Source organism: Triturus cristatus, chromosome 5_2 (genome assembly GCF_964204655.1).
Source record: "Triturus cristatus chromosome 5_2, aTriCri1.1, whole genome shotgun sequence".
Taxonomy (NCBI): domain Eukaryota; kingdom Metazoa; phylum Chordata; class Amphibia; order Caudata; family Salamandridae; genus Triturus; species Triturus cristatus.
Genome location: NC_140588.1, coordinates 499,594,404 through 499,622,344, shown reverse-complemented (window position 1 = coordinate 499,622,344; position 27,941 = coordinate 499,594,404). Strand labels below are relative to the sequence as shown.

Here is a 27,941-nt window from a genome sequence, read left to right as displayed (position 1 = left end):
TGCCCGCTGGCCTCCAATATCGCTTTCTCACCTCCGTCACCACCGGCCCATCGTTGTAGCGGTGAGCCCGGCCGCCCTCGGTCACCACAAGGAAGGTGGTACTCTGCCACACAGGTCCAGTCCCAGCCGCCGTTCACCTCAGGGCAGGATCCCCGCCGCCGATGTTCAGCCCAGCGATTTCGCCACTTCGAGGGTAGGCCGCGAGTCCGGGACGTCGCGTGTCCCTCTCCTCCCGTTTTTGCTGCTCTCCCCAGCGCCGCACGGTTCGGCCGCCGTTACTTCGCGGCGGAGGCGTCCCCGGCCCCCGGGGTTTCGAGGGTTAAGGAGCACAGGTCACCAGCAGGGCCGCTGCACCCTGTGGCCGCTCCGCATGCCTGGTAATGGTCGGATATCTGTGGGGAAGGCCGCCGCTCCGACGGAGCTCCGAACTAAGCGGCCATCTTCGCCGGCGCTTAGCCACACCCCTCGAAGATGCCATTCTTGATCGACCAAGCACCGACGGCTGAGTTCGTCCGCCCTGACATTCAGAGAACCTGCCAGGTGTTGAACCACCCGGGTTATGCCCTGATGTTCCAGCCATGTCCAGAGGCGGAGAGCCTCCTGACAAGGGGTCCACAACCACACCCGCCCTGTTTGTTGCAGTACCACATGTCATTGATGTTATTTGTGTACATCTGCACCAACTTGAGAGAGGAAAGGAATGCCAGTCTGATCGCCCGGCGCTCAAAGAGGTTGTTATGGAGCCCGGACCCCACCGGGAACCATACGCCTCTGATCTCCACCTCCCCCAGATGGCTGCCCTATCCCAGAAGTGACGTATACGTCACTACCATTAGATCTAGTTGGGTAAGGGAGAGGGATCTGCCTCTGACCCAATCTTGGTTTGGTAGCCACCAATGCAGCTGTGACACAGTCCCCTCTGAGATCTGGACATAGTCGGAAAGATTGCCCTGATGCTGCGCCCACTGGAACTTCAGGTCCCACTGCAGAGACCACATATGCCACTAGGCATGATCCACCAGCAGGATGTAGTAGGCCATGAGGCCCAGCAGCCCCAGAGTAATTCCCACTGAAATCCGAGATAGAGGCTGTCTGGGAGGATAGGCCCGAAACTGCATTGTGTCCAGAACAGCTCAGATGAAAAAGAGATTCTGAGAGGGAGTCTGGTGTGACTTCGGCACATTGATGGAGAAACCCTGCATATGCAGGAAGTCGGCCGTAGTCTGGAGGTGGGAGACGACTGCCTGGGGCGAGCCTGCCTTCAACAGCCAGTCGTCGAGATAGGGGAAGACTGAAACCCCTGATCTGCGCAGATGAGCTGCGACCACCGCCATCACTTTCGTGAACACCCGAGGGGCGCTGGTAAGGCCAGAGGGGAGCACGGTAAACTGAAAATGCTCGTGCCTACCATGAACTGCAGGTAACGCCGGTGGGCCGGCAGGATGGGGATGTCGAAATAAGCGTCCTGCAAGTCCAACGCTACCATCCAGTCTTGCAGGTCGAGGGCAGACAAGACCTGAGCAAGCGTCAACATTTTGAACTTCTCCTTCCGGAGGAAGCGGTTGACGTGCCTGAGGTCCAAGATAGGACGCAGGCCATTGTCCTTCTTGGGAACCAGAAAGTAGTGGAAGTAAGAACCACAACCTACTTCTGGGACAGGAATGCGCTCGATGTACCCCTTGGCCAAGAGAAGGGAAAAGGGCCAGATGATCCTCCAACATGCGGTGGTACCGCGGTGGCATGGCTGGAGGGGTAGTCTCGAAGGGGAGGGGGGAGCCCCTTTGGACTATTTGCAAAACCCACCTGTCCGAAGTGATGGTGCGCCAGTGGAGGAGGTGATGGTGAATCCTGCCGCCCACTGGCGTTTGATGGGCCTGAAAGGTCGGACTAGGAGGGTTTGGAGGCTGCTGCAGAGGGGGGGTTGGTGGACAGGCCCGCCCGCTGGCCCCCTAAACCACAACGTTGGTTCCCACGTCCCTGACTGCGCGAAGGTTGGGTAACTTGCTGCGGCCTGTGGCCCTGGGTGGGATGTAGCGCGACACCCCTTCCGTAGCCACGAATGGGCGAAAAGCAGACTGCGCCGGACGGGAGGAGAGGCCCAAGAACTTGGCCGTAGCCCGTGAGACCTTGAAGCGCTCTAGAGCGTTGTCTGCTTTGTTGCCAAAAAGGCGACGGCCATTAAAGGGCATGTCCATCAAAGTGTTCTGGACATCCCCTGAAAAGCCAGTGGACCTCATCCAGGCGTTGCAACGTAGCGTTACCGATGTTGAAATGGTCCTGCCCAGAGAGTCGGCGGTGTCCAGCCCACAACGGATCATAAGCTCCTCATTGTCCTCTGGGTGCCACTGTTGGTGTAAAGGCACCCCAGGAGTGAACAGGGGCATGAAAACACCACCCGGCGCCGGATCAGACGTTGGACGATGCCGGTCGGCTCCGTGTCCACATCGGGAAGAAGGCCAGGGTCGACGCCGGCCAGGGAGCCAACCGGCGTTGAGCGCATTATTGGTGCCATAGGAAGCGGCGCCAGTGGAGGCGTAACAAGGTCAACTGCCGCCAATCCAGATCCACGCCTGGAACCAAGGGGGGCGTCGGAGCCGCCGGCAGCGAAGACTTAGGCCCCCCGACTGAGTCCGCGGGACCTGAAGGCTCGCCGGCAGGGTCAGACCACCCAAAGACGACGTGCATCGCCTCGTAGAACGTACGAAGCTGGGCGGGGGTCGCTCCGGGTCCTGAAAAGGGAGGGAAGCTCAGAGTCGAACCTTCAGGCTCCGCGCGTGGAGCCGCAGGGGTGGCACCACCCGCGCACCTCGTCGGATTGGCCGACCGACGAGGAGAAGTTGAAGAGCGACGATGCATCTTCGACGACTTCTTATGCTTCGACTTACCCGACCCTGAGTGCGAAGACTTCGCTGACTTCGAGCCGGAATGGCGATGGCTCAGCGAGCCGTCCCTCGACCTCCCTCTCGATTGGGACCTCGAACGGCGTGGAGCCGACTGCCAGTGTTCAAGCAGCTTTCAGGACCACTCCCGCAAAGCCGCCTTCAGCGTCAACAACTGACAGTCGGAGCACGACTTGAGGTCGGGGTCGCGCTCCAGGCAAAAAAGACACACACGGTGCGGATCTGTCACGGACATGATACGATGGCAGGATCCACAGGCCTCGAAACCGGGCATCCCTCGTGCATCTTTCAGAGTTGAAGACTCGAGAAAAGAATTCAACAAAAGTTGAGAAAATGCTAGTCAAAAAATGACTGAGGTACCGCTCTTCCCGGATCTGCGCTGTCTGGCGTGGAAAAAGAAATAACAGAACTGACGTTAGCGCGCGAGGGCGGCATCTAAGTAGCTGCCGCGACGTCATCTCGGCGACCACGACGCCGACGATGGACGCGGAGCCTACCGACGCCACCTTCCGACACGTAGAGGTACTGCTGACGAAAAACTTTCCGGATCCAGTCTGACGCTTGGGGGTAATTCTTTTTTTCTTTTTTTTTTAATGACTTTATTTATGTAGCCACAGTTTCAAGAAAAACAACATTTTTACATTCATGTGCCATACAGACCACTGTGCCTGTAACAAGGCCTGGTCGCCCCCTCTTGCTCCAGCTGACGCTGATTGCAGCCTTCTCCTGCCTGCCACTTCCCGAGCGACCCAGCCACCACTGAGCCGCCCGCCTGCCCCAGACTTTCCCGCCGCTGCCTCCCTGCGGCCCCGCCCCCCCGCCAGCCCATTCGCCGCCCGCTCCCGCCACCCAGCTGACGCGCCCTCCCGGCTCCTTACTTATGACGCCCAGGACCACGCACACAATTCAGCGAAGACATCGCAGACTTCATCAGCCCGCACGCCCTTCCCTCCGTTGACTACATCCTCCTAGGGGACCTCAACTTCCACCTGGAGAACAACAATGACAGAAACACCACCACCCTGCTGGACAACCTCGCCAACCTCGGACTCAAGCAACTGGTGAACACCCCCACCCACTACGCCGGCCACACGGTTGACCCCGTCTTCTCATCCAGCAAGCACATCTCCTTCAGCCACTCCACCGGACTCCACTGGACCGACCACAGCTGCGTCCACTTCAGCTTCAGAAGAACCACGACCCACCATCACCCGCAACAGGTTCCTCGCCGGAGCTGGAGCAACATCACCGCCGAGCAGCTCACCGCCTCCCTCAGCCAGAACCCTCCCACCAGCACAACGGACCCCAACGAAGCAGCCAGCAACCTCACCAAGTGGCTGAACGCCTGCGCCGATGACCTCGCACCACTAAAGAACCCTCCCAACAGACCCGGCAGCAAGAAAACCCCCTGGTTCACCTACGAACTCAAGGACTCCAAGAAGAACTGCCGCACCCTCGAGAAAGCCTGGCGGCTCGACCAGACCACAGACAACAGGACCGCCCTCAAGCACGCCACCCGCAAACACCATCAGCTGATCCGCGCCACCAAGAAGACAGCACTCAAAGAAAGACTGGACAACACACCCACGACAACAAGGAACTCTTCAGCATCGTCAAAGAGTTCTCCAACCCCAGCTCCGGAAACAACGACATCACTCCCTCGCAAGACCTCTGCAACTCACTCGCCTCGTTCTTCCACCGCAAGATCACCGACATACACAACAGCTTCGACGCACAGACCACGCACCCTACCACCGAACCAACGCCCGCCACCACCACCCTTTGCAACTGGACCCCAATCAGCACCGAAGACACCACCCGCACGATGAACAACATCCACTCCAGATCCCCCGCCGACCCCTGTCCCCACCACATCTTCAACAAGGCCGACGCCATCATCGCACCCCATCTCCGGGACATCATCGACACCTCCTTCCACACCGCCACCTTCCCGGAGAGCTGGAAGCACGCCGAGATTAGCGCCCTCCTGAAGAAACCAACGGCAGACCCCACCGACCTCAAGAACTACCGTCCCATCTCGCTCCTTCCTTTTCCTGCCAAAGTCATCGAGAAGAACGTCAACAGACAGCTCGCCGCCTTCCTCGAGACAAACGGATCCCTCGACCCCTCGCAGTCCGGGTTTCGGGCCAACCACAGCACCGAGACTGCCCTGATCGCAGCCACCGACGACATCAGATCCCTGATTGACAACGGGGAAACAGCGGCCCTCATCCTCCTGGACCTCTCTGCTGCGTTCGACACTGTCTGCCACCGCACCCTAGTGCAGCGCCTCAGCAACATCGGAATCCAAGAGAAGGCACTGGAGTGGATCATCTCGTTCCTCGCCGGAAGAACCCAGAGAGTCCGCCTCCCCCCGTTCAGATCCGAGGCCACTGAAGTCATCTGCGGCGTACCACAAGGATCATCACTCAGCCCAACCCTCTTCAACGTCTACATGAGCCCCCTCGCAGCCATCGCACGCCAACACAACCTCAACATCATCTCCTACGCCGACGACACCCAACTGATCCTCTCCCTCACCAACGACCCCGCCACCGCCAGAGCCAGCCTACACGAAGGGATGAAAGACGTCGCCGAGTGGATGAAGAACAGCCGCCTGAAACTGAACTCAGACAAGACGGAAGTCCTCAGCCTGGGATCATCCCCCTCCGCCTGTGACGACTCCTGGTGGCCCCCTGCCCTGGGCACCACTTCCAAACCAACAGACCACGCGCGCAACCTGGGCTTCATCCTGGACTCCTCCCTCTCGATGACCAGACAAGTCAACGCTGTCTCCTCATCATGCTTCAACACCATGCGCATGCTCCGCAAGATCTTCAGATGGATCCCCACAGAAACCAGGAAGACCGTTACCCAGGCACTCGTCACCAGCTGACTGGACTACGGGAACACCCTCTACGCCGGAACCACAGCCAAACTTCAAAAAAGACTCCAACGCATCCAGAACGCCTCCGCACGACTCATCCTGGACATCCCCCAACAAAGCCACATAACCGGACACCTGAGAGACCTGCACTGGCACCCGTCAACAAGAGAATCACGTTCAGACTCCTCACCCACGCACACAAGGCTCTCCACGACCTGGGCCCCAAGTACCTCAACGACCGCATGACCTTCTACACGCCCACCCGCCAGCTACGATCGACCAGCCACGCCCTCGCCACCGTACCACGCATCCACAGAGCCACCGGCGGAGGAAGATCCTTCTCCTACCTGGCAGCCAAGACTTGGAACTCCCTCCCCATCCCCCTTCGGCTAACCCAAGACCATCTCTCCTTCAGGAAGCAGCTCAAGACCTGGCTGTTCGAGCAGTAACGTACCCCTCCCCCACAGCGCCTTGAGACCCTTCCGGGTGAGTAGTGCGCTATACAAATGTCATGATTGATTGATTGATTGAAATACAATTATAAACACCATAGACAAATGATACATGACAACGGGGTCGATCAGTTATTCAGTAATACATTAATACCACCGCCGCTAATACCGATAGCTACCCTCTACAATACTCAATCATGGGTTCCCATATCGCAAAACCAAACTTTCGTCTGCTGGGGTTTTTAAGTGCATATAAACTGACTTCTAAATTAAAGATGTTATGAAACTTTGACCGCCATATTTCAAAAGAGGGGGCCTCAGGCTGTAACCAAGAAGTGGCTATACAGAGTCGAGCCACTGCTGCCACTATAAAAATTAAAAAGCGGTGTTTAAACAAAGGTTGACCCTCCTTAAGATCCTCCCCAATCCCTAATAACATCATACTAGCAGAAAATCGAATCGGCTTTCCAATAACCAATGATATAAATTTTTCAATGTGACCCAAAAATTGTCCAAGCTGGGACACAAGAAAAATATATGCACAATATTGGCATTGTCACCCCTGCAGCAAAAGCATTTCCCATTATTTACAAAATTCACCGTCCCACCCCATTTCATCATAACGGCAGGAGTACGATACAAGTTTAAAAACGTTTTATAATGCTGTGCCCTCAATGAAGCTGTAAGACATACTTTTCTGGCAACTTTAATGGGAGTTTTCAACCGAAATCACGCTGTCTGCTAACATATCCCTCCATAAAGCCCATAGCTCAGCACCTCACCTCTAAAACAGGCTTTAAACGAGTCCCAGACCATGTTGCATGACGGCGAGTTTCTGTTTATTAGGAAAAAATCTTTAATCCAACTCTTCATGTAGCAAACAAAGGCTGGATCTAAGAGAAGCTTCCTATCAAACGTAAAAGACTTAGGGGGCTTATGTATCGCCATATTAGAAACCCTAATAACGACAGGAGCATGGTCCGATGTGACCCTAGGGTAGACTTGCATTAAAGCTTCAGAGGCCCAAGCGGCAGATGTAAAAAAATAATCAACCGGACTAGCTTCTTATGGGGACAAGAGAAAAAGGTATATCCTGGATCCTGCACATGATGGGGGCCCAGACATCCACCAGTCCAAGATCCATAAGCAAAGACCTCAGAGCCCTAAACACTTTAGGCATACGACCTAAGAGCTGTGTGCCCAGCTGAAGTGTGTTACCAGACAGGTTAATGTTCATATCCCCACATACTACTAAAGGCGAGGGCCAAAGTGCTAGCTCACCATTCAGATATTCCATAACCGTGTCCTTATCCAGATTGGACCCATAAACTGTACATAAAGTAAATCTTGCTTCCCCCACTAAGCACTCCCAAGATAGCCCACCGCCCCTGATTATCTACCATTTGCCGTCCTGGGACCACTACCGAGGGTCTAGCTAATATTGCTACCCCTCTAACTATATTAGATTGTTTAGAAGCAACCAATAGGTTAAACCCCAGATCTAATAAACTCTGCTGCTTGAGCCATGGGAGATGAGTCTCCTGTATACAAACTATATCTGGGTTAATAACCCTGAGCTCAGACTGAACTCTCTTCCTTTTATCATATCCATTAAGCCCACATACGTTGAAGGAGCATATTCGTAAGCCTATATTAGCCATAGATAAATCTTCGGAGTTTGCATTTGCAATATTACAATCTGAAAATCAATAACAATAATCTTGCATAGAAACATGAAACTGTGGAACATTTTTCCCCCGTACCCATCCCACCCCCAGAATCCCTCCATCTACCCCCTCTATACCCCAAACCCCGAAACCCCCAACATCCCTCCTCACCCCCACCCCCTTTACGCAGCAAAAGGACCGTAGGTCCCTAACGATGGAGAGCCGGGAGCCCCCCACTGAGAGTGAGCCCCTCCCACGGAGCATTTCACTTATGTTCCCCACCTCTGACCCCTTATATTAGATGCAAAAACTCCTTTGCCTGTATTTCCGAAGTGAAAAACTTTGTTTGTCCCTTGTGGATCACTTTTAATTTTGCGGGATTAAGCAGAATTACCTGTGCCCCTTTAGCTTGAAATAAAGAAATTAGTTGGCGAAGCTGCCACCTTCGCTCAACTGTCGCCTGGCAAAAATCTAGCCTCCCAAAAAAATCAAACCCCCTAGCAGCCCTTTTTCTATTAGGCCTAGCAAGATCAAAAACAGCCTTAAACGCTAAAAAATTATTAATAGAAATCAAGATAGCCCGGGGTAATACATTAGATTGACCAGGTTGTGATTTTAGGTGAAATGGGAAACGGTGGGCTCTCTGCAGCTCGACCTTCCAATCCCAGTGATTAAGTTCCGGGAATGCCTCTGTAAAAAGCTCTATCACAAACTGGCGCATGTCCTCGCCTTCTGACCCCTCTGGAATGCCTAATATCCGAAGGTTATTCCTTCTCATCCGATTCTCTAAATCGGAGAGCTTCCATGTAACATCATCTTTCTGATTTTTTAATGCCTCTGTAACTCCTTTCTGTACAACAAGTTTGTCTTCTAGCATAGAGATTCTACCCTCCGCTTCTCCTACCCTAAGACCGATATCTGTGCAAGTCTTAGCCATCCTCCTGATGACGTTCTGAAGTTTGCGACAGGCCCCCTGGGCCCTGGCACTCTCAAGTCTGGTCTCAGCGCGATGGGCAACAATAATCTGGTAAATCATATCGAGGGTAATCTCCTTTGGGGGATCATGGGCCGGGTTTATCGCAGATACCACATTTCCTTTATCTACCAAAGACGGGTTGCCTAATGAGGTTGTGAACGAGTAATCCCAGTCCAGAGTACCCGCAATCCCATGACTCCCCCCTGCCTCCACATGTGCTTTAGGTCTGCGGACTGTTCCTATCTTGGATATATACAGTTTTTCGTGCCCGGTGCTGTCTGGATCATAATTAGCCCAGTCTTTACTTAAATCTTCTTCCTCGGATGAAGATGAAGGGTCCGACAATGAAAAGAAATTATCCATTAGATCACTGTCCACCGTACCCTCAGCTTGGTGAGATGCCTGCGGGATACTTTGCTTAATCATAACCACCTTATCTTGTGCCTCATTAACCATTAGACTGGGAGTTCTATGTTTATTCCTCAACGGAACTACATTGCCCATAATGCCACTGGCCAGAGGATTGTTTTTGAGACTGGACTCTTCTCCTGAGACAGCTCCTAGAGTTAGACCTGTCTTAGTAGTGCCAAAATCCTCCGAATCCCTCAGGCTCTCCTCAGGCTGCCCACCGAGTGCCCTTGTAATATCAAATGCTGTGACATCTATAGATTCTATAGATTTAGCTGCAGGGTTCATGTCCGGACATCGGGTCGCCGCGGCACAATCAGGCACAGCAACATCCACAGCAGCAGGTATAACCTCGCTAGAAGTTGCTGCCTTAACATTAATTTTCAAGTTCTCTGCTCCCTGGGCGACCTTCTTACCCTTGATATACTGAGTTTTAAAAATCGAAGGTACTGTTTGTTTACCTTGGCACGGCGCTGTTTTCACATTAGGCTCTAAATGATTGCTACTGCTGCCACCGCCAAAGTTGCCCTAGTTTCCCGCATTTAAACTCTCATTAGCGGGGGCAGAGAGACCCACTGTTGCTGCCACTATCGCCGCCACCGCGGACTTTCACCGCCTTGGGTGCTTGTTTCGGCGCCATTCCGCTGCCCCGAGCAAAACACCGAGATGAAGGGAAAGATGCCGCCAGGTAACAGCGTCCAGTCCGGAACGAACTCAGCACCCGAGTCAGGTCCTTCAAGGGTGCAGACACCAGCAGCAGCCACCAAATCATCCCCGGTGCTTCCCCGTCTGAAAGCTTTAAAGTTGAACCGTTCTGTTAAGGCATAATCTCTCGGCTGAGGCCAGAACGCCGTGGGAGGGTTTCTCAGAGAGAGCTCTCAAGCCAGCTCACTCGGTCGTCTGACCGACCGCCATCTTGCTGCCTAGGGGGGTAATTCTAAGGTAAGGAATCTATAACTAACGTGTTTCTTTCAGATAAAGATTTTAATAGGATAAATACAAATGTTGGTGCTGCATAAGTCATATATTGTACTGTATTGCTTTACAGCATGTGTATAGTGCATACTATCCTTACGTGCAGCACGGAAGCACTTAGTTAGTTTGCCTAGACGGTTACTGCACTTGGTTGTCGAATCAGAACTTTTGTGCATCGTTGGGAGCCTGAGCTGGTATGGTTGGAGGGAGAGGGAGAACTGGAGATGTGTCCTGGAATGTGCATTGTTACTATCATCCCATTTCGGAGTGTCACTGCGAGCTGTAAAGAAGCGATCAGATTGTAATATTTGAGACCTGTAATCATTGATTAGATTATGGTCCTCCGATTGACCTGCAGTGTGTAACAGATCTCTTCAGTTATTCCATGTATGTTAATTTAGGGATGGCTGGTTTATTGGTTGCACAGTGCCGTGATGGGCAATCTTCATAGCATATATGTCTTATGTGAATGTAAGAGGTATAAGTTACAGTTGGCTGACCGCTGAGTGTGATAGTATTAGTATTAATGTAGACCAGAAATGTTATATATGAAATTACATAACTATACAATACCCCAAAAGAACCATGGGTCAAGCCCTCCTTAACTTACCTCCCTATTAAAAGTAGTTTGCTGTTTGGGTTGTTACCACACTATGGATTGTAAACTGAAGATTGAGCTTGAGGGTGTGGCTTTCTTTCTGTGTTCTTTTGCTGGAATGTGTGGTGGTGTAGTTGTTTTGAACATAGCCATGTTTCCAACTGTCTTCTGAAGTGTATGCGTTTCTGGATGCTTCGAATGCTGGCATGTAGTAAGTTCCAGACCTTGGCGGCTTGTACTGGGAAAGCAGTACCTCCTGCTGATTTCTTGTGGTAAGGTGGTATGAAAAGTGGTGCAAACCTAGAGCATAGTGTCCTGTTTTGTTCATATTGCTTGAATGTAGCTTGTAGGTGTTTACTTGGAGGCTCCGTGCACAATGCAAAGCGCCTTGTCTTGGTAGCCAGTGGAGTGACTGCAAGACTTTAGTCATATTTTCTCTTGGGTGAAGGCAGAGAAGTCTTGCAGCAGAATTTTGGACGATTTGTATTTTGCATATGATGAAAGCGGGTGTGCCAAGGTATAGGCTGTTGGCATAGTCAAACTTGGAGATTACGAGTGGGAGAATCGCTTGCAGATTCTGCTGGTATCTAAAGTATAGGAGAATGTAACAGTGTTTTCAATGTATAGAAGACAATCTGTTTGACGTTATGGTATCAAATGTAGGTCTAAATCCTAGTTATACTAGGATTCCAACTCCTCTTCCTATTGTCAGAGGGGTGTCCTGTTCCTTAGGCAATCTTGCAGAAAGGCTGGTATTTTTGCCATTGTACGTAGGTCGTAATCTCTGTTGTGCAGGATTTAGCTTGAGATACCTATTCATCATCCATGTGTTTATGGCCTGAATGCAGCATTCAAGTTTTAAATTGTTGAGGTCTTCCAAACCATTCATTTTTTTAAATGATTTGGGTGTCATCTGCATAGTTATAATAGGTGAGGTTGAATTATTTAATCAGGTTTGGTAAGGGGGTTAGGTAGATGTTGAGTAATAGAAGGGATATGATGGACCCCTGAGAGACGCACAGTGTTGTGTATGAGGAGCAGAACTGAATGGTGGTACCAAGACTAGTTCCCAGTCACAACTGAAAAGGCCAATAATTCAATGGGCGTTAGCTGAACTACCTTTTCACCTTTCACATATAGTAAGTCAGACAAGAATTTGTTGTGTGAATAGACTGCACAACTGTACATGACATTGAGTCATGTTCTAAAGCCAGTAACTTTCAGGAGCTTTCCTTTTCCAGATTTATAACTGGTTGTCGCTACCTAAACCTGCCAGCAATTCAGAAGCAGTGTCCAATCTCCAGAGCTGAGACTGTCGTCACAAGGCATTGCTCCAATGTACAGTGGGCTGTTGTAAAATATAGCCTGGTAAACAATGTATCTGCTCTAGAGATCTTTATTTTGTTTGCAGGTGCCAGATACTTTGTTGAGTTAATGTGCCTTCTTCATAGGGTTGAAAATAGCCTAACTAGCGGTCGTGTGAGTCTGAAATGCCCCAATATAACCTTCTATGGCAAAAGGGTTGCTATAAGAGACTATCTTTCAGAAATGGTTTAATATCTAGATACCCCTGTCAGGGTAAACACGCTGAGGATTCATATCTTCAAACCAAATATTGTGTGGAAAGCACAATCAGGGCAGCTGAGGCTGAAAGGAATTGTATGATGATTAACCTCTCAAAATATCTCCACAGAACATTGACTTACATTTTCTGATTTTTATTTATTGTAATTTAAAATGTGTAGTATGAATCTGCATTTCGAAATTTATGGACTCCTTTAAAATTCTGCTTTATCTAATTTATGGTCATAGTAAATAGATTGCTGTTATGAAGTCCGATGTACTTAATGTACTAAATGCATAATGCTTGGTGAACATTTGGCATAGCGTTTTTATTGTAGGGAAGTCTGGGAACACTGGGTGGTAATAATTTTATGGATCCTCGCAGATGTAAGAATTTTCCTTCACATAAATATGAGGAAAATCTGTGATGTAGCCAAAGCTTGGCGTTCGCAGAAAATTCTGGGTAAGAAAAGATATTGGGATCTAAGCATGCCAAACCACCCCTGATTACTCTAGGTGCCTTGTTTTCAGAAATGTCTGGGTCTGGCAGGTTTCTCTGGGTCAATTTGCAACGCAAACTCTTGATGTTTCCTTGTGAGTTAGGGGGCTTAGGGAGCCTTCCTTTCATGGGTGATTGCGCACTCACAGAAGTGGAGTACTACTTGGATCACGAAAAGTGTGGAAATGCTGTGTGGTAGGTTATCAGCAGATCCTCGCAGATTACATTAGCATGGTCTGCTTTTCTTTTGAAGTGTAACGTCCCGGCACACAGCGTGCTTTGCAATAGAGCTAAACAAAAAAAAAAAAAAACTTGGGCTCGTGAGAAGCATTTCCCTTGTGTCCCAACTTTGATTTTGGAAACAATTAGGTTTCTGGTGTTTTTACAAGAAACATTATATTTTCCAGTACTGTAGATGACCCCTTGAAGACTGAAGCATGGTTGTATAACAGAAGCACGCTTGGCAGTCCCAATAACGAATGAGTCTTATCCACTTATTCCTTTTTCACGCATGCCTTTACAACAAATTTAGTTTTAAAGGAATGTTTGCTAAAGGGATATATGTGGTAAATTGCTATCACCCGACCCGCCCCAAGCCGTAAAATGCTATCCCCCTATCTGCTCCCCCCGCCTTGTGTCCTAAAACAGACCCACCCTTAAAACTTACCCTCCCTGCCCCCTACCAAAAACTACCCCAACCCCAGCTCTCTCTACCCTGAGCCCTAAAACTTATGCCTGCGTTGCCCTTAAAACTGCCCCTACCCCTTCCCCGAGGCCTAAAATCCTGCGTCCTTTAAAAAAACTATCCAAAACCACACCCTGAGCCCTAAAACTTACCCCGACCCCTAAAAACTCCCTCCCACCTTAACCCGCGGAGGGGACATCCCTTAAAAGTACCCAGACCCTCTACCCCCGCCCTGAGCCCTAAAACTACTGCCCCAGCCTTACTTTCCTGTCCGTGTCTGTAGATTCTTGTTCTGACGCTTCCTTGTCCTGCCCATCCGGCCACTAGACTGCTATTGGCCTTAACCAAGCATATGTGTGGTTAAGGCAGATGCTTAGTTCAGGCAAGCGTTGTTACGCTTGCGGAGAAACGGCACGTATGGCTCAGCCCGCTTTGTAAAGGTCGTTTACCCCCACCACACTGTAAAGGTAGTGTAGTGGACACCAACGGTCATCGTTAGTCTACCCTAAATCAGTTAAAACCCACCAAATACAGGCAGGCTGGTCTCCTGTTCAACAAGAATTGACAACAAGCTGCAGGGATATGATGGTCACATTGTACTAACTTCTTTGTTCCATGATTCTAGGGACTTCTCCAGTTCCAGGAGGACCACGGGATGGTAGGCTTCTGGGACTGGGGTACATTGAAAATTACAGTGGCCTAATAAAGGTGGCAGGTGCTGGAAATGGTCATTCACAGCGAAGAGAAAGTTTAATTGCCATTCATGGTCTATGGAGAAGAAGGCTAGAGAGAGAATATAAAATACTGAGAAGTACAGAGAAGATAGAAAAAAGATAGAAGAGATTTTTGAAAAGGAGAGAAAATTGAGAGAAAGAAAGGAGATTAAATATAAAAAGCTAAAGAGGGAGCAGGAGATAAAGGAGTGGGAAGATGGATGCAGCAGCAAACAGAAAGGGGTAGTGGGGAAAAGGCTGAGAAAGGCAGTGGGGACCGAGAATAGGGAGTCGGGAGAAAGTCAGAGAAAGACCCTAAAGGAGCAAAATGAGACCTAGATTCATGTGGAAAAAAGGTGATTGACGATTTTAAGTGGAATTTATAGTTTATCATGTTTTGGCCAATAGACCTGGCCCAATGTGATTTCAATGCACACTTTTGCACTGTATTTTTTAGAAGGGATCATAATGTAAGATCAAAAAAACACCCTGCATAGAGGTCTTCAAAGTCCTAACAAGATCTAACCATGGTTATTTGATCGAAAATGTTGCTTAACTGCAATTTGCTTATTTGATACTGTACGCTCTTGGGGAGAAGTGCTGACTTCTTCTCTTTAAAAGCATTTCAGCAATATCTACATTTAAAGTATAGTTCCTGGAAAATACACCCTTCTTGCTGAGAAGTCCAAGTTCCATTAAGGAGATGGTTTGACTTTCTAATGTAAATTTAAATATGGTAGTCTCTTAACTGTTTCATAAAATGAAGCTTGATTTTTTTCTGCACCTACAGTAATATTGATCAATCCCTCTGCAAGTAAATATTTTCCATTTCTAGTAGACTGGACAGATTTTCATGCTTTCTACATTTAGCACTCAGAAAAGTACTTGCTTGTCTAAGACAGAATCAACGCCAATGCACACAACAGCAAAGAACTCTTTGCCGCCGTCAAGGAGTTCACCAGGCCCAACAGTGAGACCACAGACGTCCCACCCTCCCAAGACCTCTGCAACAAACTCAGCACCTTCTTCCACCACTAGACAAAAGGAAACTAAATTTGGTTTAGTTTTCAGAGTTGTTGCACCTCGAAAATATTTAAAACACACTGTTCACCAATAATGTCTCCAAATGTTCATGATGGATATGCACTAAGCTCTCTGTTAAGTTATTTTATATCTGTGGTGAGTTTAATTGAAAATTCACTTACAAAGTTGGGCGGCGTTAGGAAACTCCACACTTTACAAAGCAGATGTTTCCTAATTGTACCGGAGGTAAGTTTTATCCCTTTGGACCTTCCAGGTGTGAGGATTTCCTGATGCAGAATGTCCCAAGTAAGACACCCTCCAGCAAAAAGAGTTGAGTGCAGAGGCTGGAGAGCCATCAGCTGAGGTAAGAGGTGTGGGAGATTGGGCTCTGAGCTTAAGCTAGTTTATTAATTATTTTTTAATATAACTACATAAGCTTTGAATTTTACAAAGCTTGAACAGTTTAGAAAAGATACAAAGTTGAGAGTCAGTCTACTTTAGAACTTTACACCATTCTATTCTAAATCCCATATAATTGAAAGAATTTACAGTTGGGTAGTGGAAAGTTGATTCAGGGGGCTTGAATACGTACCTCAAAAAAGATTCCTTCACATATAATCACATGGCACACTCAATATCGAAACCAGAATATCAATGCACAGAATATCGAGGACAGAATATTGAATCAAAAATATCGACAGGTACGTAATTGTAGATTTTTTATACCTTACTCCACATTTATGTACCTACCCGATATATATATATTCAAGGTATGTGGAGTTAGGAATAGTAAATCTATAGCATCCTACATGCACCTACCGTTTGATATTCTGTCCTCAGTATTCTTATACTACAATATCCTGGAGTCAAAATATAAGTAGTACAAACCAGTATTTGTGAAAGAATGCACCTACAGTGCACAGCTTTAAAGCTTGGTCATAGCTGAAGGCCATGCCCCTCTAAAAATATACTTCTAGCTATGGGCCTGTGTATTCAAAACAAAATATTTTTAAAAAACACTGCTCGTCAATCAAAAAGGCTGTGTGTTTCAATAAAATACACAACACCAAAAAAAAAGAGACTTACTTGAGCATAACATCCGATTCTCTAACCATTTCTGCAACTTTGTCCTTTCGTAAACGTTGTTCAATGAGTAGTTTGTGCGACTTTGCATACCTAGAACAAAATGAAAAATCAACAAAGCTTTGCAATAATCTTTCAAACTCTAACATTCTGCAATTTAAATGCAACACATTAAAAGTTATTTTGTACAATGCTTATTGTTTCTAACGTCTTTGTTAATTCTGAACATAAATACCTGTAGGATACTGGTTTGTTAACCCACCCGTGCCTGTTCCAATCATTACCAACTTTTACCTTAAATTGATTCAGTAACAACCAGTTGGAACACTCGTATTTTGATGGAACTGGATTATGAGGGTCAGAAAAAAGACTAGGGCAGGGAAATTGGTCAAATTAAACAGGGATCCCAACGGAATTGGAGGAAGGCATTGAGATCTGCTGTGCATTGAAAAATGTTCATACCTATCATCACAAATGTGAAATAGGGCACACTGCCACACCCACCCCATTAATGTTCATGGGATGGGCCGTGTGCATCTCAGTAAGCACTTCTCCTTTGCATTGAGCCTAAAGGATGCATTGGGGACAAAGTACAAAACTAGCCATGTTGCAATGCTGCATTGCACAAAGATAGCACAGAGCTACTGGCTCCCCCATTAGGTACATCTGGCCCAAGTTGTTGCGGGGATTCTGCTCATGCACAGAACTGTGCGCAGGAAACCAGGACCTCAGTGAATTGTGGTGTACCAAAAAACTCACCTCAGTACCTAGAACCCCTATCTGACTAGCATCAGTGTCTCATTCGTTCTCCGTATCATATTGAAGCTACCAATGATTAGACAACCCAGAACAAGCGACTTAGAATACTCTCAGGGATGGTGGGAATCAAGAACACCTTTTCGTTGTTATTCTCATATCAGTCCACAACATGAGTAATCAGAGACATAGAAAAGCTTAAAATGTTTATTTTTAACTACGTGCTCTAAGATGCAGTACTTTGGCTAACATAAGCAAATAAATGATTAGAAATAAAACCATCTGCTTTGTTACAATTCCATAGAAAACAAAGGGAGAAATCATATTACAATGATAGTGAAATACGGTCCTATAAAACCTTGTGTACCACCCTCCCCTGGCTACTAAGCTAGTTTTATAATAGAAGGTCTCTAGGTTTGAATGGGGAACCCCATACCTCAAAGATCAGCTTAGGTGAATCACATCACAGGATCAGCACTGCTCTGTGTCTGGAAAGGTTTTCTCCAAGTGTGTCAGGAGCATGCATGCAATGCAATATTAACGGCACCTGCGTTTCAGATATTTGCAGCTGTGTACTTGTTGTGTCTAGAGCGTGGGCCGATCAACCTGAATTCAACAGCATTCATTGTTATTTGACCTTGACGGTTTCTGTACACAGTGTTCAGACTAAGGTTGCGGTGTAAGTCTAGGGATGTGAACAACAGACCGTTCTCATGTGAAGAAAAAGCAAGCAAGCAGTTTTACTTTTAATAACAGCTACCTGTAGTGTCGTGTGCAAAAGCAGCAAAGTGGCAAGATGACGTTTAACTTCTAAAACGCTTATGCTAACATAGCAATGTGTGCAGGCACAAACCCTGTCTTCACTACACCCCCCCTTGATCGGACCACGAACAAAATAGGGGAGCAATGTAGGAACGCAGAGTTCAAGTTCGAGTGAGACAGAACCAAGTTCATATATTGCCAATCCATATAACTGGTAGATAAAAATACGAAAAGTTTGTTGGGAAAAATTAAAAAACAAAAAATCAATCGGGGCGGTATACAGCCCAGTTTGGAGAAGAAAAAAAAACAATTAAAAAATTCGAGTTAGTATGTGCGGAAGATGGACAATTGCCAATCTAATCCATCAACGTGTAGGCACAGTATGTAGCAACAGCCTCCAACAGGAAGCAATTGTAATGTTCAGTAAATGATTCAGCCATCCAATCTAATAAGGTAAACAAACATACATGTTCTTTGATAACCGGAGCCTCTAGCACCAACAGAGGACAACTTGCGTGTTCTTCAAGATAACTTTGCGCCAGGCTGCTGCATACATATCCCAATTCCCTAGAATTCCGTGCGCAGCTGCACAGGTCATAATCCCGATACCAGAACAGTCCAACTCATTTTTTTTTTTTTTTTTAATATCTTTATTGGTTTTTTATTTTTTTTATTTTTTCTTTCTGTTCCATATTTGTCCATTTTCATATAACACATGGTAAGACAGATATGTCAGCAACATTGCACCAGTAGCACATTACAACATCTCGACAGTACTATCATAAATCGTCAATAATATAGCAGAACGTTTTTCAATGTGTTTTAGCGCACCAGTGTGCTACTAATAGGTCGCTTCCTCCAACATCTGTGTGATTACCCGTCCTCCGCATTGTCCCACAGTGTACAATCGACGTTGTAGGAGGGATTTGAGAAAAGAGGGAGGGGGAGTCGCCAATATCTTTTGACAGCATTGTTGGTATCCTTGAGGCCATTATGGAAGAACTACCTAAACATTAGCAAATGGTAAAAATAGGCTCACGTGGCCAACGCACTGGGCCGATGAGCGGATGTGTCCCAAAATAAAAGGAATACGGAGATACTTACACACATCAATAAAGTATTCAATATTATAATAACCATATGAAACAACATATTGAAAGAGCTGGCATCAAAAAGAAAATTAAAAATAATAATAATAATTTCAATCGGAATAGCCTTTACAGTACTGGGTGTGGGTCTGTGTAGTGTATTAGTCACAAAATGCTAATACACTAGGGTGAAGCTCGGACTCGTGTGAGTGTTGAGGGCTGGTGTCAAGAGGGGAGTGCCAGGACAGAAGGGGGCAGGGGTTCATTGCAGCAGACCTACTGTACAAGGTAAGATTCAATGGGGTGTGTCCGTCCGACACCATCCACTAGCTCCCCGCCTCCCGAGGCCTGCAGCAAGTTTACTATGTGACTGCTGGTTGGGTGCCTACGCCTTCCCCGGTGGTACCATTACTAAATGCTGTAAGTATGGTGTCCCAGAGTTGTGCCATAGGGTATATGCGGAGCCCCGCCGTTTCTTCCCTATGCAATGCTGTGCTCTCCGCCTACGCCCATATCCTAAGTGAGCCTGTCCAACTGATTATCTTTGGGGGGTCTGCCTGCCTCCACCGCTTTGTTATCAAGCGTTTGGCAACTATTAGTCCTAAGTCTCTGAACCGTGAGGTCACTCTGTTTTTCTTGGACCTAACATAGATCCCCAGAATGCAGATCTCCCACGTGAGCGGCAAGAACGTGTCGGTGCAGGTCGCCAATGCTGCAACGCCTCGCCAGTAATGGTGGAGGGAAGCGCAGGACCACAGCATGTGGAGCAGATCTGCGTCGAGCTGCTGACAACGAGGACATTCAGATGTAGCAATATTAAAATATCTGTTTATTTTGTCAGGAGAGAGATACGCCCTTTGTATCATGTAAGTCTGTATTAGCCTGAATTTAGAGATCCTTGGTATATAAGTGGCTCCAGCTAAGATGGTTGCCCATTCCTTGTCTGTCCAGGGTCGGCCTCTGTCAGCTTCCCAGTGGGCACGGAGCGCCAACATTGGTTTCAGTGTATGTGTGAGCAAGGCTGTCACCAGCCAGTGCACTATGTGTGAGCCTGCCCCCATTACATGTAGATACTGCAGCAGCAGGTGTGTCGGCGGCTCAGTCGTCAAATCACCCAGGAATGACGAAAGGGCTTGTATAAGAGAGGCATGTAGGAGAAATTGCCCAGCAGGTAAGTCAGTGCCCTCCGCCAGTGCCTCGAACGTCAAGAGGGCGCCGTCTCTGTAGAAGTCACCCAGAGTGTCTATACCCACTGCGTGCCAGTGCCTAAGAACGACTTCGGAGGTACCCATGTTCCCTCTGGGCGTCCCCAAGAGCGGTAGTATCGGGGCATATGGGAGCGTCTCACGGGTAAGATATAAGCTCCTCTTGTAACATCTATGTGCTAGTCCCAGATGTAGTTGGAGCGGACGGGGGGACCTGGCAGCTGGATGGTATAGGTGAGATAATTGAGCGTGAGTCCACGGCTGCTGCAAGGTTGCCGTATCATCCAGAGCAGTGCCATTGAGCCACCTCGTCACCCACTGCAGCTGAGCTGCTATGTAGTACAGTTCCATATTGGGAACAGCTAGCCCTCCCTGGGAGGTGGGAGCATACAGCTTCGACAACGCAACTCTGGGTCTGCCTTTATTCCAAATAAGGTCTCGGGACATACGCTCCAGTACACGGAAATCCTGGTAGGAACATAAACCGGGAGGTTAGAGAAATAGTACAGTAACTTTGGTAGGACAATCATTTTGAGCAGGGTAACTCGGCTCATGACATTTAATGGCAGTGACTTCCAGAAATGCACCGAGGCCCGTATTGCCGAAATTGCCCTAATCAAATTGCCCTCCAACAGATCATCTGGAGTCCGATAGATGTGGATTCCCAGAAAACGAAAGGTGGTGGGGTACTACGGGAGCCTCAAACCATTAATGAGTACATCAGTTTCTACCGTGTATGCGCTAAAGGGGTACACTCCGGACTTTGCCCACTTGACCTGGAGGCCTGACATTTCTTCAAACACCCTCAGCACCTCCGCTATAGACGTAGGTATGGCAGTGACATCACGCACATAGAGCAGTAAGTCGTCGGCATAGAGAGACACAGCATGCGTCCCATCCCCCAATTGTATGCCCCATTCCTCACCACTACTGCGGAGTAGCATTGCAACTGGCTCCATGGCTAAAGAGAAAAAGAGCGGGGACAGCGGACAACCCGGGCGGGTTCCTCTTCTCACTCTAATGGGGGCAGACACAAGCCTGCCGGTGCGGACCGAACTGTAGGGCGCTGATACAGCAATTGGACCATACTGAAAAAGGCAGTACCCAGCTCATACTTGCACAACATCGCCACCAGGTAGGGCCACTCCAGAGAAACAAAGGCCTTCTCCAGGTCCAGTACCAGGCACCCGGAGCGGGGCCACCTAAGTGTCGCATATTGCTGTATTTTAAAAAATCTGCGGAGATTGAGCGAGGTATTCCTAGTGGGTCCAAAACCGTTCTGGTCTGGGTGCACCAATGTCTTCACCAGGGGTGAGAGACGCTTAGCAAGTAGGGATGCAAATATTTTGTAGTCAGTATTAAGGAGTGCCAGTGGACGGTAGGAGCCGAGCGATTCAGGATTTTTGTCAGGCTTAAGGAGGGACACTAGCAAGGCCTCATTTTGCGAATCAGTAAGTGTAGATTCCTCTATCGCCAACTCGTACACCTGTAGCAGCCTTGGCACCAATATATGCACGTACGGTCCCGGCGATTTACCATTTGCCAATGAGAATATGCTGTCCCGTATTTCCTCAGCTAGAAGAGGACTATTTAATTCGTCCCGTTGTGTGCGTGTAGGGTTCGGCAGCTCCATCCCGTCTAAATAAAGTTGTAGTTCCTGGGTCGTGCCCCGTGCACGAGACACGTATAACCCCTGGTAATGCGCCACAAACGCGTCATGTATGTCCCGCTGCGTGCAGAACAGTCCAACTCATGAGCCACTAAGGGACTCATCAGTCGATCACAATCCGGGGCAGGAGACGCCGTGTTCAACAGGCACAAATCCAGAGCCCATTCAAATGAACAATCTAGGCAATGGAAAACAGGTTGCACACAAGTAAAGTATGAGAACCGGAAGGACAATCAATAGGCTATGCTCAAAGTGGCCAAAGGTAGTGTTCCATAGTATTCAAGCATCCGGTTGCGCAGTTGGAGCAGCCGGGGCAGACTGTCGCGTGATACAGATCGTGCAGCCATTGCGGAGCAAACAAACCAACAGCAGCACACCAGCAGTCAAGGCGAGGATTAAGGGAAGCTCGCCGAAAACGCTGGAAAAAATAGAATGAAAAAATGCCAGTATCACACCAAATATTGTTTGGAACGAGGTCACAAGGCAGGAGCCCACAACTTTGAAAAAATGTGCTAAGCAGAGTGTCCTGGAGCAAACGCCGAGCGAACCACGGCAGACACGCACGCCGGATTAGCCGAGGAGGGGGAGAGGTGGGGCCTCTGGGAAGAACCGCCCGGCAGGCTCCTCGGTAGTCGATATGCTGATGCGTGGCAGGGAACAACAAGCGGAGGCGGCAGGGGCCCTGAACACGGAGAAGAATGTAAGAAGGAAGTGGAATGAGGAGGTGAGCTCGGGCAGGTCCAAAGGAGTTTCTCAAGGCACCCAAGGCATTAAATCCAACTCAACCACTAGGTTACACCCGCTACAGAAGCCGCCCCCAGTGACAATGGTATCGGTCGTGAGGGGATCTCCTCCTAGTAGAGAATGCGGGGGGTTGTACAGTAGCTCTTTCTATGGTATCTATGGCCCCTTTGGGGGCGCGACAAGACTTAGATACTAACAGTAAGAATGTGGATACGACCTTTATATTTGAAGGAGCAACAGCTGAGAGGGGGTTACAGCAATCTGCCTCAATGCAGGGGGCTGGCGATGTGATGCGGGGGATGGATCTTCCAGGAGGAGATAATGACAGATTAGATCTGGATAAAGATAAGGAGCCCAGTGACTGGTTTTTTTCTGTCTCCGAAAAGGCTGAGTGGTCTGATGATGATGATCGAAGCTCATCATTAGGGGGGAGTAATTTGGATTCAGACCATGAGGACACTGATCAAGACCTCCCTACTATAACTAAGAAACCTAAGGCACAGTCTGATGTACAAGATCGAGGAGGGAAAGACTTAAGTTGGGACTATTCATCTGCTACCCCACTCTCGGGCAAACTCCCCCCGGTAACTGGTACCACCCCTCCTACCCTAGAGGTTATACATCAGGCCATCCTCTCCCACAGGAAAGAAACGCATCAGGATAGTCGCAAGGCGCAGGCCACCATGAGAAAAATGCAGGGGGTTGTCAGGAAGCTCTCCAAGACATGTTTTAATGTAGGCGAGAGAGTGACGAACCTGGAAGAAAGAATAGTTGCGACTGAGGTGGAAGCAGCCAGTGTGTCATCCCAAGTGGAGGCTCAAAGTTCAAAGATTAAGGACATCCACTGGAAGCTCGAGGAATTCGAGAATAGACAGAGGAGAAATAATCTTAGGGTATTGGGGGTGCCAGAGGGAGTCGAAGGGTCGGACATTAGGCTGTACATAACTGAACTGTTTAAGTCCGCCTTTCCTGAGCTGCTGGAATGGAACTGGACTGCCGAAATCCAAAGAGCACACCGTACCCAGTTTAAACGACGAGCCCCAGCGAGAGAGGGGGATAAACCACGAGCAATTTTGGTGTTCCTAGGGAACTTTCTACTGCGACAGGCTATTTCAGAGAAGGACAGACCAGAAGCTAAGAGATCTACTGGGGGGTCTCATTTTTTGATCGCCCCGACTTCTGCCACTCAACAGTAGAGAGACGTTGGAGGCTGATACAGTTAATAAACCGTTCCTAGAGAAGAATAACCAGATATATCTTATAAACCCGGCACAACTTAAGGTAATCCATGAGGGACGTACATGTTACTTTACCTTGGAGATAAAAGCTAGAGAGTATCTAGACGCGGTGGACAAATAAAAAGTCTAGTTAAGGGGAGGCTGTAAGGAGAATAAAGGAGTCTGGTCTTGGTGACTTTACGGTTTAAATGGGAGGATGGGTGGAGAGGGATTTTTTTTTCTTTTTCTTCTGTCTCTCTGATAATTTTGTGTGTAAGACTTATCTCTTGGTAGGATTAAGGGGGTAAGAGGAAGCTATGGTGACTAGCCTAGGTAGAACCAGGCCGCTAATGCTGCAGAAATCACATGCACAGACCTAGGTCTGAGCGTCTCTTGAGGGTGGAGGGAGTGGTGGGGGAGGGTAGGGTGGGGGGGTTGGAGGGGGTGGGGGGTGGGAAGCAGGGGGGAAAAGCGGAAAAAATAAAAAATATCTGGTTCTATTTCTTTGACGGGTTAGGGCCTTCTGTTTCTATTCAGATGTATGGGCTGGATCAAAAGAAATTTGGTACCTCAATAGGGTTAGTTGGGGAAACTTAAGATATGTACAGTTAATATTGGGGGTCTAAATAACTGGAGGAAGAGGCAAATGATGGGGTATTTTGTAAGGTCGAATTATGTTGATGTGCTATGTGTGCAGGAGACCCATCTACCTTGGGCAAAAAAACACCTGTTAAGAATAAGGGGTTTTGAGTTATTGGTCGGTTCCTCACAGACATTTACAGTTAGAGGGGTGGCAATACTGGCCAGATCTACTTTGGGAGGGGCTAAGCGTCATCTGGCAGATTCCCATGGGAGGTGGGCAATGGTAGAACATGATCTAGGATTTACAATATGTACGATATATGGTTCTAATCAGGATGACCCTGAGATTTTTGAATATCTTGAAGTTGAATTATTGAACTGGCCAAGATCCATTATAGTATGCGGAGACCTGAATATATTTGCTGATTTTATAGGTAATGCGGTTTATGTAGGCCGCAAGCCCAGGGTATTTCGAGCAGTGACTTCATTACTGGAATCGCACGGTTTAGCAGACATCTGGGGACATAAGGAACCTACCGATCCGGGTTTCACATATTATTCGTGCCCTTTCAGGAAATATACTAAGCTGGATTATCTTTTGATTTCATCATCAGAAATGGAGAAAGTTAGTATTAAAAAACTGCCTAAATTGCTGTCCGATCATAGTCCACTTATTTTGTCGTATGATTTAGGTACTTTAAATAAAAATTACTCTAAGTGGACTTTCGAGAGGAAGCTATTAGCTGATTTCAGATTTGTAGAGCATCTGAGGAAATGGGCACAGGATTATTTTGATCTGAATCGCTTTAGCTCATCCAGAAATAATGTTTGGGACGCATTTAAGGCAGCCTTGAGAGGCGAGACGATCAGCTTCACGCCTAGATTAAAAAAAGAGGCTCGGTTAGAGAATGAGAGATTGGTCTGCCAGGTAGCAGCGGCAGAAGAACAGCATATAAAGGATATTGAGCTAAAGTCCGAGTCCGTTGGGAGTCAGCAGAAGATACTTACTATTAAAGCAGAGCTACATAATTGGCTTGCCCAGAAAGCGGCAGATGAGTAGCAGACATATAGGGGTAAGATGTACGAGACTGGTGAGCAGGCGGGCAGGTTATTAGCACTCCGGATCAGGCAAGAGAGTAGCAGAAATATAATTTTAAACATACAAGAGGGGGATCAGGAGTATACGGAGCCAACCGATATATTGAAAGTTTTAAAAAACTTTTATCAAACATTGTATAAAGAAGAGGGTGGCTCCGAGGTTGCTAGCCTGGGGTTTGAAGATATAGGCCCCCAGCTGGGTAATATGGATAAAGAAATGTTGGAGAATGATCCGGTAATAGGTGATGTGGAGGAATCACTACAGGGGTTGGCTGCAGGAAAGGCTGCGGGGCAGGATGGTATACCGGTTGAAGTATATAAATGCATCCAGAATGAGATCGACTCTATGCTATTGGATTTATTTAATAGCATAATATGCTCCGGTTTAATTCCAGAATCCTGGAAAGAAACCAATATTATTGTGTTCCATAAGAAAGGGAAGCCCAAGGAGATTCCCGGATCTTATCGTCCAATATCCCTTATCAATACGGATACTAAGATCTATGCCAAGGTTTTGTCTAGACGTCTGGGAAGGGTCGTGGGCAGTCTGGTCTCCCCGTGGCAGCATGGGTTTATCCCAGGGCGAGGAACAACTGATCACATCAGGCGGGCCATCACACTGTTTGATGTGCAAGCTGTCACGGGGGGGCGGATGGCCATGATCCTCCTGGACGCGGAAAAGGCCTTTGATCGCATAACGTGGAAGTATTTATGGGAGATATTGGAACAAAGGGGCTTCGGACCTAGAATAATGGGGGCTATTAAAGCTATGTATTCCGATCCAAGGGCTAGAATCCAGATAATGGGAGCCAGCTCGGAATTTTTTTCAATTTCTAGAGGGACACGCCAGGGATGTCCCTGTTCACCAATTTTTTTTGCCCTGTACATAGACCCGCTGGTACGGAGATTATTAAGCTGTAATAGTATCAAGCCGGTAGTTTTTAATCGGTTTGAGACTAAAGTGCTGGCGCATGCTGACAATCTGGCCATAATTACTCAGGAACCAGCTATTACAGAGATTACTAGGGAATTTGGATGTTGTACGGGGTATCTGCTGAACGAAAGTAAATCTCAGATAATTTGCACTAATAATATCAGAAGACGAGATGCAAGGTATTCTGATTCAGCGGTTTACTTGGGAGTTAGGATAGGCTCTGTAACAGATACAATTATAAAAGATAACTTTATCCCGCTCCTAAAATCAATGACAACAGACCTTCAAAGAATAGATGCGTTGCATCTGTCTGTAATAGGTAGAGCTAATGTACTTAAAATGACCATGCTCCCCAAGGTATTATATCTCTTTCGGTCTATTCAGTTTATGATTGAGGAAGGCCTAATAAAATCAATAGAGGCGATTTTTATGAATTTTATCTGGCAATATGGTAAAATAAAGCGCTCTATGAGATATCTGTCTCTTCCACAAGAAAAGGGAGGGCTGGCAATTCCTATTATCAGATTTTATCATTGGGCTTGCCTGCTAAGCCAGATGGCGATTCTATTTGACCCGGCCTCAAATTTAGCGGACACTCCATTTGGAAATAATAATCCACCCTCCATTTTTTAATTATTACTGGGCAGAGAAGCTCTGGGGCTTCTTCTCCGGAAAACTGATAGGCGTTATTATACGAAAATGCGGTATAAGATTCTAGATGGTGTTTGGGAGATTTGGAAATTAGTGCAAAAATCAATAACAATCCCCAAAATTAACTACTATACACCGCTATGGAAGGCCAATATGTTCCCTCAATTTAGTATCGACAGAATGGGGAGGCTCTGGGAGCAGCATGGAATTAAACAAGCAGTTACAATGCAATAGGCCTCGCATTTACGCGAGTTTGAGCTATTCACATTGCAAATAACAATGCCTTTCATTTTTGTTTTCGTTTTTAAAACATAAATTAAAAGGCATTGTCATGTACAGTGCCAATAGCTTAAACTTGCGTAATTGGCGAGACCTATTGCATTGCAAATGCTTGTCAGTTTGGAAGCACCCATCACCCCGCCTTCTTCACCGGAATATCCTCGGCTCCTGGCAGGAAGGTGGCGGGTATTCCAAAGTACAAAACATGCTGGCTACGCCTCAATGTCTCTAAAGCTTTTCGACAGCCATACCTTAGGTCTTTATTCATCCTCCAGTATCTTAAGTCATTTAACACTTTACTAACGTTCTCCTTGGTCTCACCGCGGCCGCTGCTTATAACTCTCGGATCTCACTGCCCCCGCTACTCCTGAACTCTTACTACGTATAACGCCTGATATCTCAAAACACCATTTTACCCATATCCCCGGCCCTCGGTCACCTCAATATCTTACCCGCGGTCTTCGGGCCTCCGCCGCTTGTACCCTGCTCCTTACGGCTCTAAGCGCCGCTGCTGCCTCTTCGGACAT

At 47.7% G+C, this 27,941-nt stretch overlaps 1 protein-coding gene across 6 annotated transcripts in view; it reads right to left on the bottom strand.

Moving 5' to 3' along the window:
* NT5C3A (5'-nucleotidase, cytosolic IIIA) overlaps positions 1-27,941 on the bottom strand; it is a 548,905-nt gene that overhangs the window by 145,837 nt on the left and 375,127 nt on the right. For all 6 annotated transcript variants that reach the window (XM_085607495.1, XM_085607492.1, XM_085607497.1 and 3 more), the window contains one exon: positions 16,433-16,522. In XM_085607495.1, coding sequence (XP_085463621.1) covers positions 16,433-16,522 — 90 coding nt within the window. The remainder of the gene's footprint in view (positions 1-16,432; positions 16,523-27,941) is intronic.